General features: G+C 38.6%; 1 protein-coding gene across 1 annotated transcript in view; it reads left to right on the forward strand.

Annotated features, from left to right (window-relative positions):
* LOC115792366 (connector enhancer of kinase suppressor of ras 2-like) overlaps nucleotides 1-3,325 on the forward strand; it is a 32,540-nt gene extending 29,215 nt beyond the window's left edge. Inside the window, 2 exon segments of the mRNA XM_030746874.1 lie at nucleotides 1,905-2,095; nucleotides 2,178-3,325. Of these exon segments, the coding sequence (XP_030602734.1) occupies nucleotides 1,905-2,095; nucleotides 2,178-2,225 (239 nt within the window). The 3' untranslated portion in view covers nucleotides 2,226-3,325.
* The last annotated feature ends 12,796 nt before the right edge of the window (nucleotides 3,326-16,121 follow it).

Here is a 16,121-nt window from a genome sequence, read left to right on the forward strand (position 1 = left end):
GTTCTCCCCGTGCCTGTGTTAGGCTCCCTGTCCAAAAGTGTGTGTCCCACCTCTCACCCTATGACAGCTGAGATAGACTCCAGCCCCACAGCACTCCACCCTGAATTGGTTAAACAGAGGATCATGTTTGTGTGGATGGGAGTATTTGCACATGTTTGGCAGGATTTTTTTTTCAAATCATATAATTTTGATTTAGACAGTCAAAATAATTTGCTAAAGGTAATGGATTAAGTGTTGAAATCAGCCACTCCAATTGGTACAAACACAAATTGTTCTGAAAAAAAGGTGCAATCTCTTACAGTAAATGATGCCATAATCACAGTGTATTTCATTCAAACGAGGTCAACAATATCCGCTTACATTTAATCAGAAGTGTTAAATAACCTTGAATTGAAAATCAGCTCAGATTAACACATTTGGAACATGACAGGTGGTGGTGATGAAGAGCTACTCGAGCTAATCTGACAGTTTTGTGGGGATTCAAAAAATGCTGAGGTAGAGAGGATGAAGACGTCGCACACTTAACATTATCACCGGACTCATTCCGAATGGTCCTGCTGTGAGAGCCTCTCCTGCTCAGTGTTATATGCAGATCAGTCTTTTCATCTGCACAGGGCTGTGCAAATGTGCTTATTTGTCATCATTTATTTTATTAAAGCTGCTAACAGGCAGTCAGAGCCAGGAAATGTCAGAGGTTGAATACTCGCTATTATTGCTTTATTGGATTGGATTTAAAGCCAGCCCATTCGCCATCAAGTGAAGTCCTCCGGGGAAGTTGTCTAAGTGAAACAAAATTTAGTCTTATTTGATACTGATTTATCTTGGCAGCCCACTCTCTTTTTCTCTCTAGCACACTCTCTCGCTCATTCTTTCGCCTTCTCTCTCTTTTTTCTCCCTCTTGCCTGATCGAGATGTCGCAGTGCCTCTCGGCGGTGTTTGGATGGTGAAGCAAGGAGGAATCCTTTCAGCCCAAGTTAATGTTGAATTCAGAATGGGATAAAGAAGCTCGCCCAAGGCTCCTCTCTTCTTGTCCTCATTTATCTATTGCTCTGCCGTTCGTTCTCTCCACCACTTCCAATAAGGATGAGAAGCAGACACAAAACAGGCGGCAAACAAAGCACGATACATTTCAAAGCACAGCGTCAAAGCCTCAGAATGTACCACCCTGCTCCCAAAATACAAAACAGAGCGACAACTCACAGAATCACAGCTCGAGTGCAGTGTCGGTGCTTTGGCAACAGAGGGCAGTGCATGAAAACAGGAGGCAAGTGGGGTCTTGGTAGTTTATTAGAATAATGCACGAGTGTGTCCAGTCTTGTAGGTTTAAGGTCTTTTTCTTTCTTTGAATGAATGCATGTAGCTCAGACTGATGTGTTAAAAAATATTCACTCTGTGAAGACGTGCATAGGAGACAATTTTCTGGTGATTAAAAGGAGGGAAAGTAAAATGTCATCTTTTAAAATTAAGCTGGTAATTGCACTAACTGAAATAATTAGTTATTCAGTAAAAAAAGAAAACTATAATTGATTAATCCAATTAGTAAAAGATTTTTTTTTTAATCACTCCAGCCTTTAAAAAGTTGCCTTTTTATTTATTTATTTACAATTTTTGTTGTCTTGAAGGAAATTACTAGTAGCTCAATCAATAAGGAAAATCTCATTAGCTGCAGTCCTGGGTAAAAGAGTTAACAGTGACTCACACCCTAAAAAGTTACTCAAGTAAAATATAGTTGGCGCGTGGAGCTCGATTTTGAGTTGCTTCACCAGCCGTTTGTTCCCTTCGGCTCTCTGCCGTTTCGTGCTGGGAAACAGTGGAGTGTTGGCAGAGGGTGTGAAAAGGTGAAAAAAATCTCAGTCTTGACTTCAGTTTAATATAAAATGGATTTGTGTTTTGTGTCTTGCCAGGTCATGGACGTGACTGCAGGATGCAGACGGACTCTCTGGTGGACTTGTACCGCGCTCTGGAGCAGACAAATCTGTCTGACCACAGACCAGCCAACCGCCTGGAGTACAAGCGCTCATTTGTCCGGAGGGTTAACGACCCCCTGCTGAATGACAAACTTCACCGCTTGCGGATCCTCCACAGCTCACTCAATGTATAACGACGTGTTTGTGCATTTATTTTTTAAAACAGGTTACATTTTCTGCTTACTGATCCATGCTTTTATTTTCTTACAGAATGTCCCTCTTCAGGACACAAATCGGTCGTTGGGATTTTTAGGGTAGCCTGCTGAGGATCAGTGTGGTGGTGACACCTCAGCCTGCACGTCACACTGCTGGCATCCCAGTGATGGAAATGAAAGGCACCAAAAACCATTGTTTACCTTCTTGGTTCTCCATCTCCTCTCCTTTTTACAACTCCTTCAACTGCACTCACCGTGCAGGAGCACAAAGACATGGTGTCACTGTCTTTCTTTTTAGGATGAGGGCTGTAACAAAAGGCAAAAAAGACGCCTGGCTTGATAAAATAAACTCCCAGGGTTTATGGCAAATAAGCACTTTGTGTCCATGTCAAAAAATTTGTCAGACAGATTTTGAAATCATTGCTCACATGCATGGCCACCTCCCTTTGCTTCCGTTGAGTTGTTTGAACATTATGCTGGAGTTGTGCGCAGCTGCTCATTAAAAGTATGTGCACAACATTTGGTTATGCATGTATGTTTGATTCATGGGTATGTTTGTTCTACGAGTGTACAGGATGTTAAGCGTATATATACAGATATTATGATATTAAATTACAGCAAAAGTAACTACACGGTGTTTTGGGGTACTTATACAAATTGTAAATCAAGTGCTGTGCCTCAGTGATAGTGAATGTACATCGTACTTTTCCAAGAGAGGTGAGAGATGATATAGAAAGCAAGCTATCCCTCCAACCAGAGGCACAAAAATAAAAGGCTTGGCAATAATGAAATAGTATTGTAAATTACAGATGAATGATCAGAATAGTCGTCTATTTTTGTATGCATGCTGTCTACCTGATTGTTTGTAAAATATTTTCTCCTCCCCTTGGCTCAGCCTCAGTCCCTTATACACCCGCACCCACCTACACTCACACATGCACACACGCACACAAGCAGCACAGTGTATTTTTAATTCTTCTTATACAAACTGCCCCAGAAAATTGACCCTTTTTTTTTTTTTTTAATTGTTCACCATAAAAAGCAGAATAACCGTATTTATTAAGTGTTTAATGTGCAAGCATGCTTTGTAAGACTAAAACATTGTACCATGCCATGTGAAACTGACTCACATATCACACCTGTGCCATATTGTAGCTGCATTTTTTTTTTTTATTAAATAAAGTATGGTATGGGCATACATGAGAGCCGCTCTTCAGTGTTTTTCTTTCTTAAAAAAGACATTTTAAGATCCTATTTTTTTCTACTTCTCTCAAGTCCTTGTTAAGCTGAGTCAGTGTATTAACAAAAGGCAAGCATAATAATCAGGCCACTTAGTGTGTGTGAAGCTTCAGGTTTTCATATAATTAATGTTATAACTGACAAAAAAGGAAAAACAAAATAAAGTGTTTTAGTTGTAGTGCAAGTATGACAGTTTATATCTGTATGTCAGATGCAGGTTCATATAAACACATTTATCTTCTCGCTCTCAAGCATGAAACAGCAACCACAGAAAGAAAAAAAAAGGCTTTGTAGAAGCAACACTACTAGATACAGTATGTTTGTGAATTTCTGCATGACGGTTGGTAGGAAAATGCAGCGTCATTATACATAACTTTTTTGACAAAAAAAAAAAAAACCTCCACAAGGCCCAGAGAAAAAGAAAGCTTTTAATTTGCTGCCACATCTTTGTGCAGATGCCAGGGGCTCCACCCCACAGTGTCAGTGTAGCCAGAGTATTGCACTGTGGGCATGTGGAGAAATTCAAAGGGGACACTAACAGAGTGGAAAAGAATACCTCAAACTGAATTGCCAGGCTTCACGCTTCTTTTCAGAACATTGTCTCATTCCTGCACAGATGTTAACACAATGTAAATTTGTTTGATTAGTCTAATATTACCTGAATGGCATAAAATATCCAAAACTCCTATTTATGTCTTTTTTTCAGTGTATCCCCTTTTAGAACATCAGTGGTAATAACCTGTGTTTACACTTGTTACACACCATGGTCATTTATTTGCCAGGTATCATTCACAGGTCAGGTTTGGTCTCCTCTCACTCTCATTATAAAGTAGGTCAAAACTGTGGATATGAAATACTGGCTGCTAATAAGCATCATTATCCATTTAAGGCAGTCTTTACTTTTTTGTTGGCTAAATATACAGAATATTGTTAAAAATATTAAATATAGAGAGAGATCTGGTGAAAACAAACTGGCCTGAAAATTTAAAACATATTGCTAACATGCTTTAAAACAATGCAACTATTTGTGATGTGTACAATTGTGCTACTTGTTCTAAGCTCTGACAAGATGAGCTAAGTTAAAATAAACTGCTAAGGCCAGTGTTTCTCTTACTGGGTTCGGCACAAACACAGAGCTGCTCACAGGGGCTTGGGCTTCATAATGTATTTTGGGGATATTAACCAAACTATTACAGCACATATTCCTCTTTTTACTGTATGAAAGTTAGTAATTTGTGATCATCAGATTTTATGGAGAATAGAATCATACTGTTAGAAGTATATGAGGGAAAAAAAGAGGCAAACTGTCCCTTTAGTTGGAACGGGAGTGAAAACACTGCAGCCCAATAACACATGAATTACGCTGCATAATGGGAGCCAACTTCATCAAAATCTTCTGACAGCTTCGATGCAGCTCAGGATTCACCCAGAGATGGGCTGTTTCACTGCAAACAATTGCATGCAAAATTTTCCATTTACAAAATGAGAACCACCCAAGCAACAAAAACAAGGTTATTCATATATTCAAATTCAGCCCGACATTACACACCAGCCATTTAGTACTCTCTGTGTATGCTGCATCTATCTCTCCGCTGAGTCAGAAAGCTTTGTTAATCATATTTAGGCCCGAGGAAGTTCATTTATGAATTCTTTCTTGTCACGTTGGCTTGTATTGAGCTCTTTTAACGCTTAACCCTCTCGCTTGCGTCATTTCAAGTGAGAGGGTTGTTGATAACGTTTTGTCAGTGATTCACCACCACAGACTCATCTCAGCCATTTGCAGTCAATCTTCAGTTTTATCTTTTCTTGATTCAACATCTTTACTTCTACCCACTCAGCTCTAATTTAAGTTGCAGAAACTAAGCATAGTGGCAAAAATCAATGTTTTTTTTTAAATCTTTTTTTTTTTTTTTTGATGGTGCATAGATTTGACGTACAGCTCTTCCTGCAAGCATTTTGGCAGCACTTCTTACCCGTAGTAGAATCAGGTCTTTAATCTCCTTGATTCCTCTCTAAGCCTTTAAGTACTTGGTAATATCCTCTTAACGTGACATAGGTGTTATCCACTTGATTTAATGAATGTGCATGACAAGAGAGGACAAATCGAACAAGAACAAACACAATTTGTGAAATTAATTGCAACAAATATGGTTCAGCAAATTAAAAGACAAAATTTTAAAAAGACACAAATAGGCAGACAAGAAAATGGTGATTTTATTCAATTTTACTTTATTTTTTTGAAGCCAGAAATCATCACATATATTGATTTGTTTTTACTTGCTGTCTCTGTTTAAAAGTATAAATATTACGTCCTGATCTCAGAGTTTATCTAAGGGAAAAGTGGAGACCTAAAAAACACTTTAGAAAAAATAAAACCCCTCTTGCATGAGGCTTTTTTTTTTTTTTGCTTATACCTTTTACCATTTACATCATGAGTCGCCCTAAACACATATTTAACCACTTTGTCTGCAGTGAAAGGAAACTACACTGGCTCAAGATTGTTTTCTCAATGACATCATACATTATGACATGTGAAGTCAAGCAAATATGCAAAGATTTATAAATCTGCATTCATCTGACTAAAAACCACAGATGGATAGATATGAAATTGGGCCAAATGGGAGAAAAAAATAGCTTTATACGATATCAATACATCCTGAATGATCAGAGAAAAAGGGAAGCATCCTCATTATACTGTTTTAATTTTAATAATTATTGGCCCTGCAATGCATAACATTTCCTAACTCACAGTCAGTGTCTTTGCTAACTTTGTTGTCATAACTTTGTTTTTAATAAACAGTTTCATTATGCAATCTCTCACTATCTGAGTGCCGAGTCCATATAGTATTGGGTTGGCAATGGGTGGAATGATGAGAAAGTATAAAGATAGAAAAATCTGTGCTTCAAAAGCCATGTGACTCATGTTAAATCTAGTTTGGATAATTTCAAAAAGGGCAGCAACAGTGTAGTTCAACAAAGATAACAAGTGGGGCACACATGTTTTAAGAGCGTTGGCTTGAGATTCTTTTGTTAATTTTCTACACACTCTTAAAATGTGTGCACAAGAGAAAACAATCACCACTACTTGGGGAAGAATGAGAAGTAAAATAAATGCAAGTCCTATAGCGCTTATGTAGTGTGCATTTGTGCATGAATTTTTGACAAGTTCCATGTTCACACAGTACAATTTTGGCATGACTTTTCCACAGAAGTGCAGCTGTAAGGTTAGGGAGTACAGAGACAGAAACACAATGAACGGATACAGACCTGTAAATGCAATAAGTCTGCATATTTTTGAATAAGACATGATGCTGTAATAATGAAGTGGGTAACAGATTGCAACATATCTGTCATATCCCATAAGAGCTAAAATACAAAACTCCCCACTTGCATATGTGTGCAGGAAATAGACCTGAGCCATGCACCACTTCACGGACACTTCATGCGTTTTTGACACGAGCACAGCAATAATTGCCGGCAACAAAGCAGTGCTGCCATAGATTTCATTTAGGGACAACATGCAGGTGAACACATTCATAGGCTGGTGCAGCTGTTTGTTTTGGTGTATAACAGAAATGAGCAATACATTCAAAATGAGTGTGACGAGATAGAGCAGGAGGAATACAAACAGCCCGTGTTTGTAGTTTTCCATGACAGCATATGCAGTCATTTTGAATGTTATTGCAGTTGTGTTGTCCATGTCTCAGTTTAATTCTGAAAAGAAAGCAAAAAAGTGAACTTTTTACTTTTCAGCAGATAAATATATCACACACTAATGGCATATTGTCAGAAAGTATACACTGAAACAGTAAAAGATAGCAACATAAACTGTTACTTCTAAAGCGTTCAATTGAGTGACTTTGAACATAGTATGACTGATTTTATGGTGGTGAATTCATCTTAGATTTGTCACTGATAGAGCATTTGAGTAGCAGGCAATATGTGTGCAGTCACAGGTTCAGTGAACAGGAACATACAGTGCATTTAGAAGCTATTTTGAGGCTACTGTACCTGCTTCTCCTCCTCTCCTTACTGCAGTGTGCTCCTTAAGTGGGCAGCCTTTTATCACTGCTCAGGGTGGGTTAGTAGTGTGCTGATCTCTCCTGTTACCATGGTGAAAAAAAAATCCTCTTCTTCCCAAACCCCTTTGCAATTGTCCTTTCCTTCCACGCACATAATGATTTAGAAAGCTCTTACATATAGATATAAACATTAAATGACTAATGTATACATTTACAATAGCTCCAGTCGAGACTCTACATTTCATTTGAAAGCTTTTAGTGCTTGAAATGTATTTTCTTCATGCTGTATTTTAATGTTATGTCACATTTTCTTGCTGGAAGTCTGAATTCTTACTTTTTTGTTTAATCATTCACTGTGACTCATTTGTAGCTCTGACTCACATGAAGCAGTCTGACAGTTAAAGGTATTCTTAGCGTCACAAATTTGACCTATATGCAGTAGTCAACCTACCTCTTGTGTGTGTATGGTTGTTAAAGCCTGACATTATACTTATACACACTTATACTCACGCATGTAGATATGGTCAAGACTGCTGAAGTTCAAACTGAGCATCAGAACGGAGAAGAAAGGTTCTTTATGAGACTTTGAACATGGCCTGGTTGCTGCTGGACAAGTTGTTCTGAGTATTTCAGAAACTGCTGATCTACTTTTCCCGAACAACCAGATTCTCCAGGGTTTACAGAGAATGAAAAAAAGAGGAAGTATCCAGTGAGAGGCAGTTCTTTGGGTAAAAATGCCTTGTTGATGTCAAGTCAGAGGAAAGTGGCCAGACTGCTTGGAGCTGATAGGAAGGCAACAGTAACTCAAATAACCACTCATTACAACTGAGGTATGCAGAAGAGCACCTCTGAACAGCACAGCCTTGAAGCAGATGGGCTTCAGCAGCAGGTGCCACTCCTGTCAGCTAAGAATAGGAAACTGAGGCTACAGTTTACAGGGCCCCCCCAAAACTGGTGGGTGTGTGGAGAGTGGTGAGATCTATAATGTTATCTATGCTCCTAGACTGCTTCAGTGCTATAAGGGAAGTAAATCTTCAACTTTGACTGATGCCCCCACCATACGCCCTGTGATGTGTGTCATGTTTTTGATCAGGCCATGTCCTCTGACACTAATCATTGGTAAAGTGTCATGTGATGGTATGGAAATGAGGACCCAACTGCAGATACACAGAGGAAGAATAAAAGTGAGCCTTTTATTGACAAGCTGAGTTCATAGAACATTAAACATAAAATAATACAGGGAACTGAAAACCATGAACTGAAACACACAGGGACTGGGAGACACTGGAGCTGGGGACCACTAGGAAGGTGAACTGGAACATAGGCGGACACTCTGAGAAAAGCGAGCTCCTGAGCAATATCTAGGTGGTCGTCTCCTTCGCAGCCACTCCAATTTAATTTTGCGTTGTCTTTTATTCCAGGATTCAATGCTTTATTAAAGGTCCCCAGTGCCCAAACATCAGACTAAAAGTAAAAGCAAAACAGGCCTCAGTGTCAAAGGTGGTCTAGGAACAGCCACAGTAAGGAGGCTGTCCATTCTGCAAATAAGAAGTCAAAGTCTCTGTGAGACACAATCGTTGCTGCATCTTTTCCCTATCACCTGTGCAGAAGGGACACGGATGCTGCTAAATCTGAAATCATTCACTGATGGCCTTCAAAAATTAGACCTATAAAAGCTAATGCAGGACTCATGTTGAGTCCATCTTTCCACTGACCTTTCAGGCAAGGCCTAACCAGGCATCTGACCTTCATATTATAACTTGTTAAGGCGACAGGAAGCCTATAAGAAGAATTCTATACATTCATGGCTGACTCTGTGCTACAGAAGGGTTTCTGAAAATGATGATTTGGAATATATTTGTTAAATTTAATACTGCATTAGATTCTTAAATAGCAGCAGCTTTAAAATGTCTAAAATATTATAGTTTTACTATTATTATTTTAATGCCTTGATTTTTTTTAACTTGGGCTCCAAAAGCAAGTGCTTAAAACTGATACAAATATATATGTATGTATATATATGTATTTGTATGCATTTTTATTTTATTTTTTATTTTACATTTTGGGTTTTGTGTGTGTGTGTGTGTGTGTGTGTGTGTGTGTGTGTGTGTGTGTGTGTGTGTGTGTGTGTGTGTGTGTGTGTGTGTGTGTGTTAGGATGCACAGCGTATGGGGTTGCCAGAAAACAACCACCACTGATCACACCATAATAATAAAATAAAATCTGAAGAGTCATACCTAAGAGGGTCATTAGTCCGCTTTGTATTTCTATTCCTCTGGAAGGCAATTAGATACCACTGTTTTGCAACAGGTGAGACCTCTCTGGACAGCACCTGGAGGAAAGAGATGAGGGCCGAGAGGAAAACAGTACCTTGTCACACTTTCCCACCATGGGTTGAATGGAACTGATTTATATATATATATATATATATATATATATATATATATATATATATATATATAAATATATATATAAACATATAAAACACTTGTCCTAATATAAGATTGATGACAAGGTGTGCCCTCTTTAACTGCTGGCTAAAGCACACAGTCTTTGAGTTTCCAGACTCAAGGCCCAATACTGAAGTGCTGTTAATGCTGTTGCAGCACTGATTGCGGAGATGTTAGTTTTTGGGTCATTAGAGCTCTTTTGAGGCTGCACATTGAGGGTGCTGGCAATCCAGGCTACAAGAAGCCTGTGAATGAACTGAAATCTAAACTTCATGAACTGTCTCAGTAAGGTGGTATTTGATTCTAATTCAGGGGTATTGCTGTAAGAAATGTCTGCAACCTTGGTTTTTTCTTTTGTTTTTTTTAAGAGGCTCATATTAGACAAGAGACCTCCTGGCATTTGGCAAACAGTCAAATTTCAACATGTGACAACCCTGATTTCTTTTTTTTTTTTTTAGGCCTCTCAGGTCCATCAAACTGGCAAATTCTACCTCTCTAACCAAGAGAAATGGAAAATTAAATCTCTATAGATAATTCAAGAGTTTCTTTTTCAGTAAAGAACATCACCAACACCCTTCTTCTCCTTTTCCAGGCCTGTCTTGTAACCTTGTATGCCTTATGTGCCCTGGCCAGATTCCCTAATCCCTTACTACACCACTTCTTGGGCCAGTCGCACCTCTACCACAAAATGGGCTGTAATTCCTGAAGCATATGTTCTAGAGAGGCATTGCTATGCTTTAAAAAACATTACATAGCACTAGTCTATTGACAACCACACATCATAAGATACAGTAATGTTATTTAATAGTGAAAAAAATATTGTTTCTCTGACTGAACATTCGCTTTAGAACTGGTGCAACAATTTTAAATGCTGCTTGACTTTAAATGAGCTTTTTTACAAAAAATACTGCAAGAAAAAAAAAATCCAAAAGCTAACACTGTTTACAAGCTGTTCTCTTCAGCAAATGCACAGAGATACAGAAATTGATTATGGGAAAATTCTTTCTCAGTCATTTAACATAGATGGAGGAGGTCCGTGTGCTAATTCCCTCCATCTCAGAAAGTAGTGAAGGCTGAGAATGTGCATGTGCTTTCAATTGCATTTATAAATCAAATTATTGGGAAAGTGCAACTCTTGACTCATGACACTTGGTCACGAGTTGGGCGCAGTAATGTAATTTTCTTAAATGTGATTGAGGAAAGCACGTACTTTTAACAGTGCTTGTATTTCCATAATATAAATCCTAGTGACCAGTCTGCTGCTTCATCCTCTGCTCCCTTCTGACTAAAACACACAGATCCAGACCTAATCCTCATTTCTGGAGCAAGACTGACAGACGCAAGAATGTTTTGTTATCGTGTGGTTGTTTTGGCACTCTTGGTTGTCTTACTGCTTAACGGTGAGTCTCGATATTGTATCTCACAGATCTCTACAGATTTTTTTCTGCTCAGTTTAGTTCCTTCAGAATTTACAGTTTTTCAATCTTAAACCAAAAAGGATCTTACTTAAAACTAAGGTAAATTTCTTTATTTTTTTCAAAATTACAGTTGCTGAAAATGAGGCTGCATCCTTTCCTTGGTCTTGTCCCAGTCTAAGCGGAGTATGTAGAAAAGTTTGCCTCCCAACAGAGCTGTTCTTTGGACCTCTGGGCTGTGGGAAAGGCTTCTTGTAAGTGTTAATGCTCAGATGCAGCAGTGAATTCATTAATGTATGCTGTATGTATAGTTGCTAATACACTTTGTTTTTTATTATTATTCTTAGGTGCTGTGTGTCTCATTTTCTATGAGGAAACATGACCGGACTGTATATGAAGTCATACATGCCAGAAAATTAGCCAAGCCTAACAGAAGATGAGGCAAACAGAGAGCACTGCTGTGGAGGGTTGTATTTAGCATTTTAACTCTGTGTAACATGCTGGACATTGCAATATTAAATTAACTGCTTGTATTTGCCTTTTGTTTTTTGATTATTTGAATTTCGTTTTAATGCAGCTCAAGTCACAGCTTTGTCATGAATTATTACATCAAAAATATTTGTTTGTTTGTATTTTTTATCTAACTTTGGATTAGTAGTCAGAATGTGATTTGAATTTTGTCTGACAGCAGAGATCTTCTAACACTCTGATTCACATCCAGGCTTATGTTTTGTTTTTCATTTCTTATCCATAAAATCCCATAAAAAAAAGATTTTACATCCCAAGATGAAAAACTATGCAGGCTAAAAATGGCCTACACTTCCATAGAAATCCTTTCCAACCATGTGCTTATTTAATAGTGTTTGTATTATTGCTCTAATTCAATAAGCTGCATGCTTTCAGTGGAACAGGAACACAAGGCCATTGATATTAGAGCTGTATCTCATAGCAGACAATTTATTTACACAAGTGCAAGTCATAATACACACAACACTGCTCTGTAATATATGACAACACCTTGAAGAACTTCAGGTTATGAATTTGATATTTTTATTTGATTTCCTGGGCAGTCTGAAACATATATTTTTTTTTATATATGTTCATAAGATTTTTTTATAACACAAAATTCACCAACATGCAGTATATCAACAGGGTCTTCTTGCAGCAAGAAAATAAGTAATATGGTAACATTTAAAGAGACACTTTCACTCGTTGGTTACCATCACTCCTTTTGAGTCACGGTCTGTACACATAACTGAGCTTTAGGAGCCAGAGCCACTGGGATTGTTGCAGTGGACTGAATCCCAGGTGATGACTTTATAACTCCCAAAGGTAAGTAACTTACCTCAGAGAAGTTTAGGGATAGGGAAAAGGTGTGGTTTTCCTTATCATGTTTTTTAGCTTTGCTGACAAAGCTGCACAGACAGTTTGCTGTAACAAAGACACAACAATACATTCACAAAAAAGTCACTTTGATTGTTTCATAAAGGGTGCAAAGCTTTATCAAGGCATTATGATAGCTTAATGTTTGGAAACTATAAACCTTCACCAATTCATTTGCTTTCTGCGAGTTTTATTTAATCCAAATTCATCAAATAAATAAATCCCTCCTGTCTGACCATGACAGATTTGCTTGGAATTTTTTCCAGGAGAAAGACGTTCTTCTTAATGGGGATTATGCAAAACTTTAGGTCCCTGCTGTCACTTTAAAATTTCATTATCTAGAAAACCACACTATACAATCTAGGTACTTCATATTGATACTCGTACTGATATTTTGTTTACAGCTTCACATGCACAAGGCACATAATATTCCTTAAAACAGTCCAAATTAGGTGACGGGTTTCAGAGATATATGAATATGGAAAACAACATTTTCATCCAACTTCAGTGCAATATTCCCCAGGTATGACACCATGTACCAAATCCAAATTACAATTTCATCATTTCATTTTTTAGAAAGAGCAAGTTTCTGTAAATATTACATTCAAAATATGGGATGTTCTCTCTCATTTTCCCAATATGAATTTTTGACATACTGAAATGTATGTACAGCAGCTGGATTATAATAAATTATATTTCTAAACTTCACTGGTTTCAAGATAAAAGTCCTATATTTTACCGAGTGCCTTTAATTTACTTCTTCTTTCGGCTGCCCCTGTTAGGGACCCTCCATCTCACCCCATCCCTTGCACCTCTTCTGTCATTTATTACATGAGATAAAACTTGAGAGATTGCCTTAATCACATGATTAGTTACAGACAGGCTCCAAAAATGCATTTCAACATTTTTATTAAAGTGTTTCCAAGATATAATTTTTAATCAGCAATCATCTCATCAATGAGGGGACATAAATTGAATTAAATCATCTTGATCTTAATTGGTGATTCTAAATTGGCTGTAAGAGTGAATGTGAGTGTGAATGGTTCTCTCTCTCTGTGTCAGCCCTGTGACAGACTGTACCACGCCTCTCACCCTGTGACAGCTGGGATAGGCTTCAGCCCCCCTGTAGCCCTGAAGTGGATAAGCAGAAGAAAATGGATGGATGGATGGATGGATGGAACTTGCTTTGCTTTCTTTAGTATATATTTTTCAGTATCTCTAGAAATTATTTTGCATGGTGACAATCCAATACCTTGTTTTTTCAAGTCAATCTGGCAAATGAACTGTGTTCAAGATGCAGGCTGGCTCATATTTATGTTTCCTACACTGTACACATTTTCATTCCAGCTTTCACAGAACTAATCCCCGTATTCTCCGGGTGATGACTCAGATTCTTTCAAATGGGTCTTGAATGCAGGTTTTATGCATTGCGGTAGGTTCTAGGCAGCTATGGGTGCAAATCCGGGTAAATTTTTTGTGGCGCAAACATACAGTTGCATCCTGTGGTAGATCATCTACCAGATTACATCTGTGCTTAAGGAACAACTGGTCATTATTTGGTAAAGGGGCAATAGGAATCAGCCGCCTTGGCCTAAAACAAGACAAAAACTACATGGAAAATATGTTATTACTTACATTGCATATTTTTGTGTGTTGTGCAATTTTTGGTGCAGCCCAATGCAGTGCCTATAGTGCATGGCTCCAAAGGCTGCATACTGGAGATCATGCCTGGAGATGTGGCCTACAGTGGTCCACCGGTGCTTTCAGATGGTCAGGCTCTCAGCCGCTGGGCAGTGAGTCGCTGCTGTTGGGACTGTGTGCTGCAGCTCTGCTATTCCACTTGAATTTTAAAGACACATAGACGGCTGCTTACCAAAGGCAAAAACTGCTTGACATTGGATTGAACCTATTTTGTTGTATGATCTGGATGTGTTCACTTGGCTGTAATAAGGACCAGCTGACGTGTGTTCATATGTTCAGCTGTTACAACATCTGCTGCCTTCTTGCCCAAGTCGTTCTTGAAGTTGTTCACCTACTTGGCTAATGCTTTGGTCCAAATACTACTATCCAAACTGACATGAGTTTAAATTCTATGGGCCACTAACTTAAAGGGTGCATAATTGTACACTTCATAAGGGGTGGAACAATTTGCTGCAGACATCCATGACTCTAAAGTGGTCAAAACCCTTGGGTGACCTTTACTGAGAGGAGAAACTTCACATTATCAGAACAAACTTTTCACTGCTGTTTGATCTGTGCCATACTGCCACATTTTGTCATGCAAGGGAATGACATCCGCCATCCCTAATTGATATAAAGGTTTTAATCTTATTTTCCTATCAAGACTGTGCGCATATTAAGTAACAGCTACCATGCAAATGGGTAATTCCTCTTTTAGGTCTTTGTCTCTTGATAAAACACAAATATTAAACATGCATACAAATTAAACCCCAAACTTAAAAAAAAAAAAAAAAAGTATTTTCTAAAAACAACCTTAAAAAGCTAAAAGAGTCGAGTTTTTTACTTTTGACACCAAGTGTCATGGTGCTTCCCACAGAAAGGACTCGCTTGCTGCACACAGATAAAAGGTTAACACAGGCTTTATTGCCACAACAAACTTAGGAAAAACACAGTTTGAGCAGAGAATTTTTGTTATGAGGGGTGAAGGCTGCTGAATTGCCCAGGGCTCTCACACACACAGTCACCAGTTGTGGAAGGATCCAGGTTGGATGAGATCTGTGCAGAGAGCAACATTAAACCAAAAGACAAGAAACCAGACAGAGGCCAGCGGTTTGACCCTAGCAGCCTTTCATGCCTCACTCTGACACAACAATCTGTCAAAGACTGAGACTTTCCTCCAGCCTTAAATAGCCTGTCTTGATCAGCATACACGGGAAACAGGTGGATGATGAGAAGCCAGCTACAGGTGAGTATTTGACAGGCGGGCAGAGCCACCAGGGAGAGACCACCTCTGCACACAGGTAAACAAAAAGCAGAGCACTAAGAGAGGGGAAGTGAGAGTACGAAGGCAGAGAGGGGGAAAAGATGGGAAAAGAGCAACCCAGCCAGGAGGACTCGGGGACCATGACAATAAGAAGGTTTACTGCGCAGACTACCTTACTGTAATTACAGGAGACACCAGGGTGTGGCAGAACAACAAGAAAAAACATGCCAGCATACTTGAACTCTATTTATTTACCCATAACATCACTGCAATCAGCTTCATCATCTTAGAAAGCAAATAGCTAAAAACTGAAACATTAAATGCCACATGGACACATTTGATTCATTCATATCCAAGCAAAGCTTTTTTTTCCTTTCATTTATTTGTGGTACAGTTGATTTCCACTGAATTCTCAAAGTCCTGGCGTCAGACTGACAATAACAAAAACGCTGCATACAACAGAGATCCTACCACTTGATGGCAGTGCTGAAGTACTGTCCTGGTGCTCCTCAGTAGTCTTCAATAAGCAGGTTAAATTAAATTTAT

Source organism: Archocentrus centrarchus, chromosome 14 (genome assembly GCF_007364275.1).
Source record: "Archocentrus centrarchus isolate MPI-CPG fArcCen1 chromosome 14, fArcCen1, whole genome shotgun sequence".
Lineage (NCBI taxonomy): Eukaryota > Metazoa > Chordata > Actinopteri > Cichliformes > Cichlidae > Archocentrus > Archocentrus centrarchus.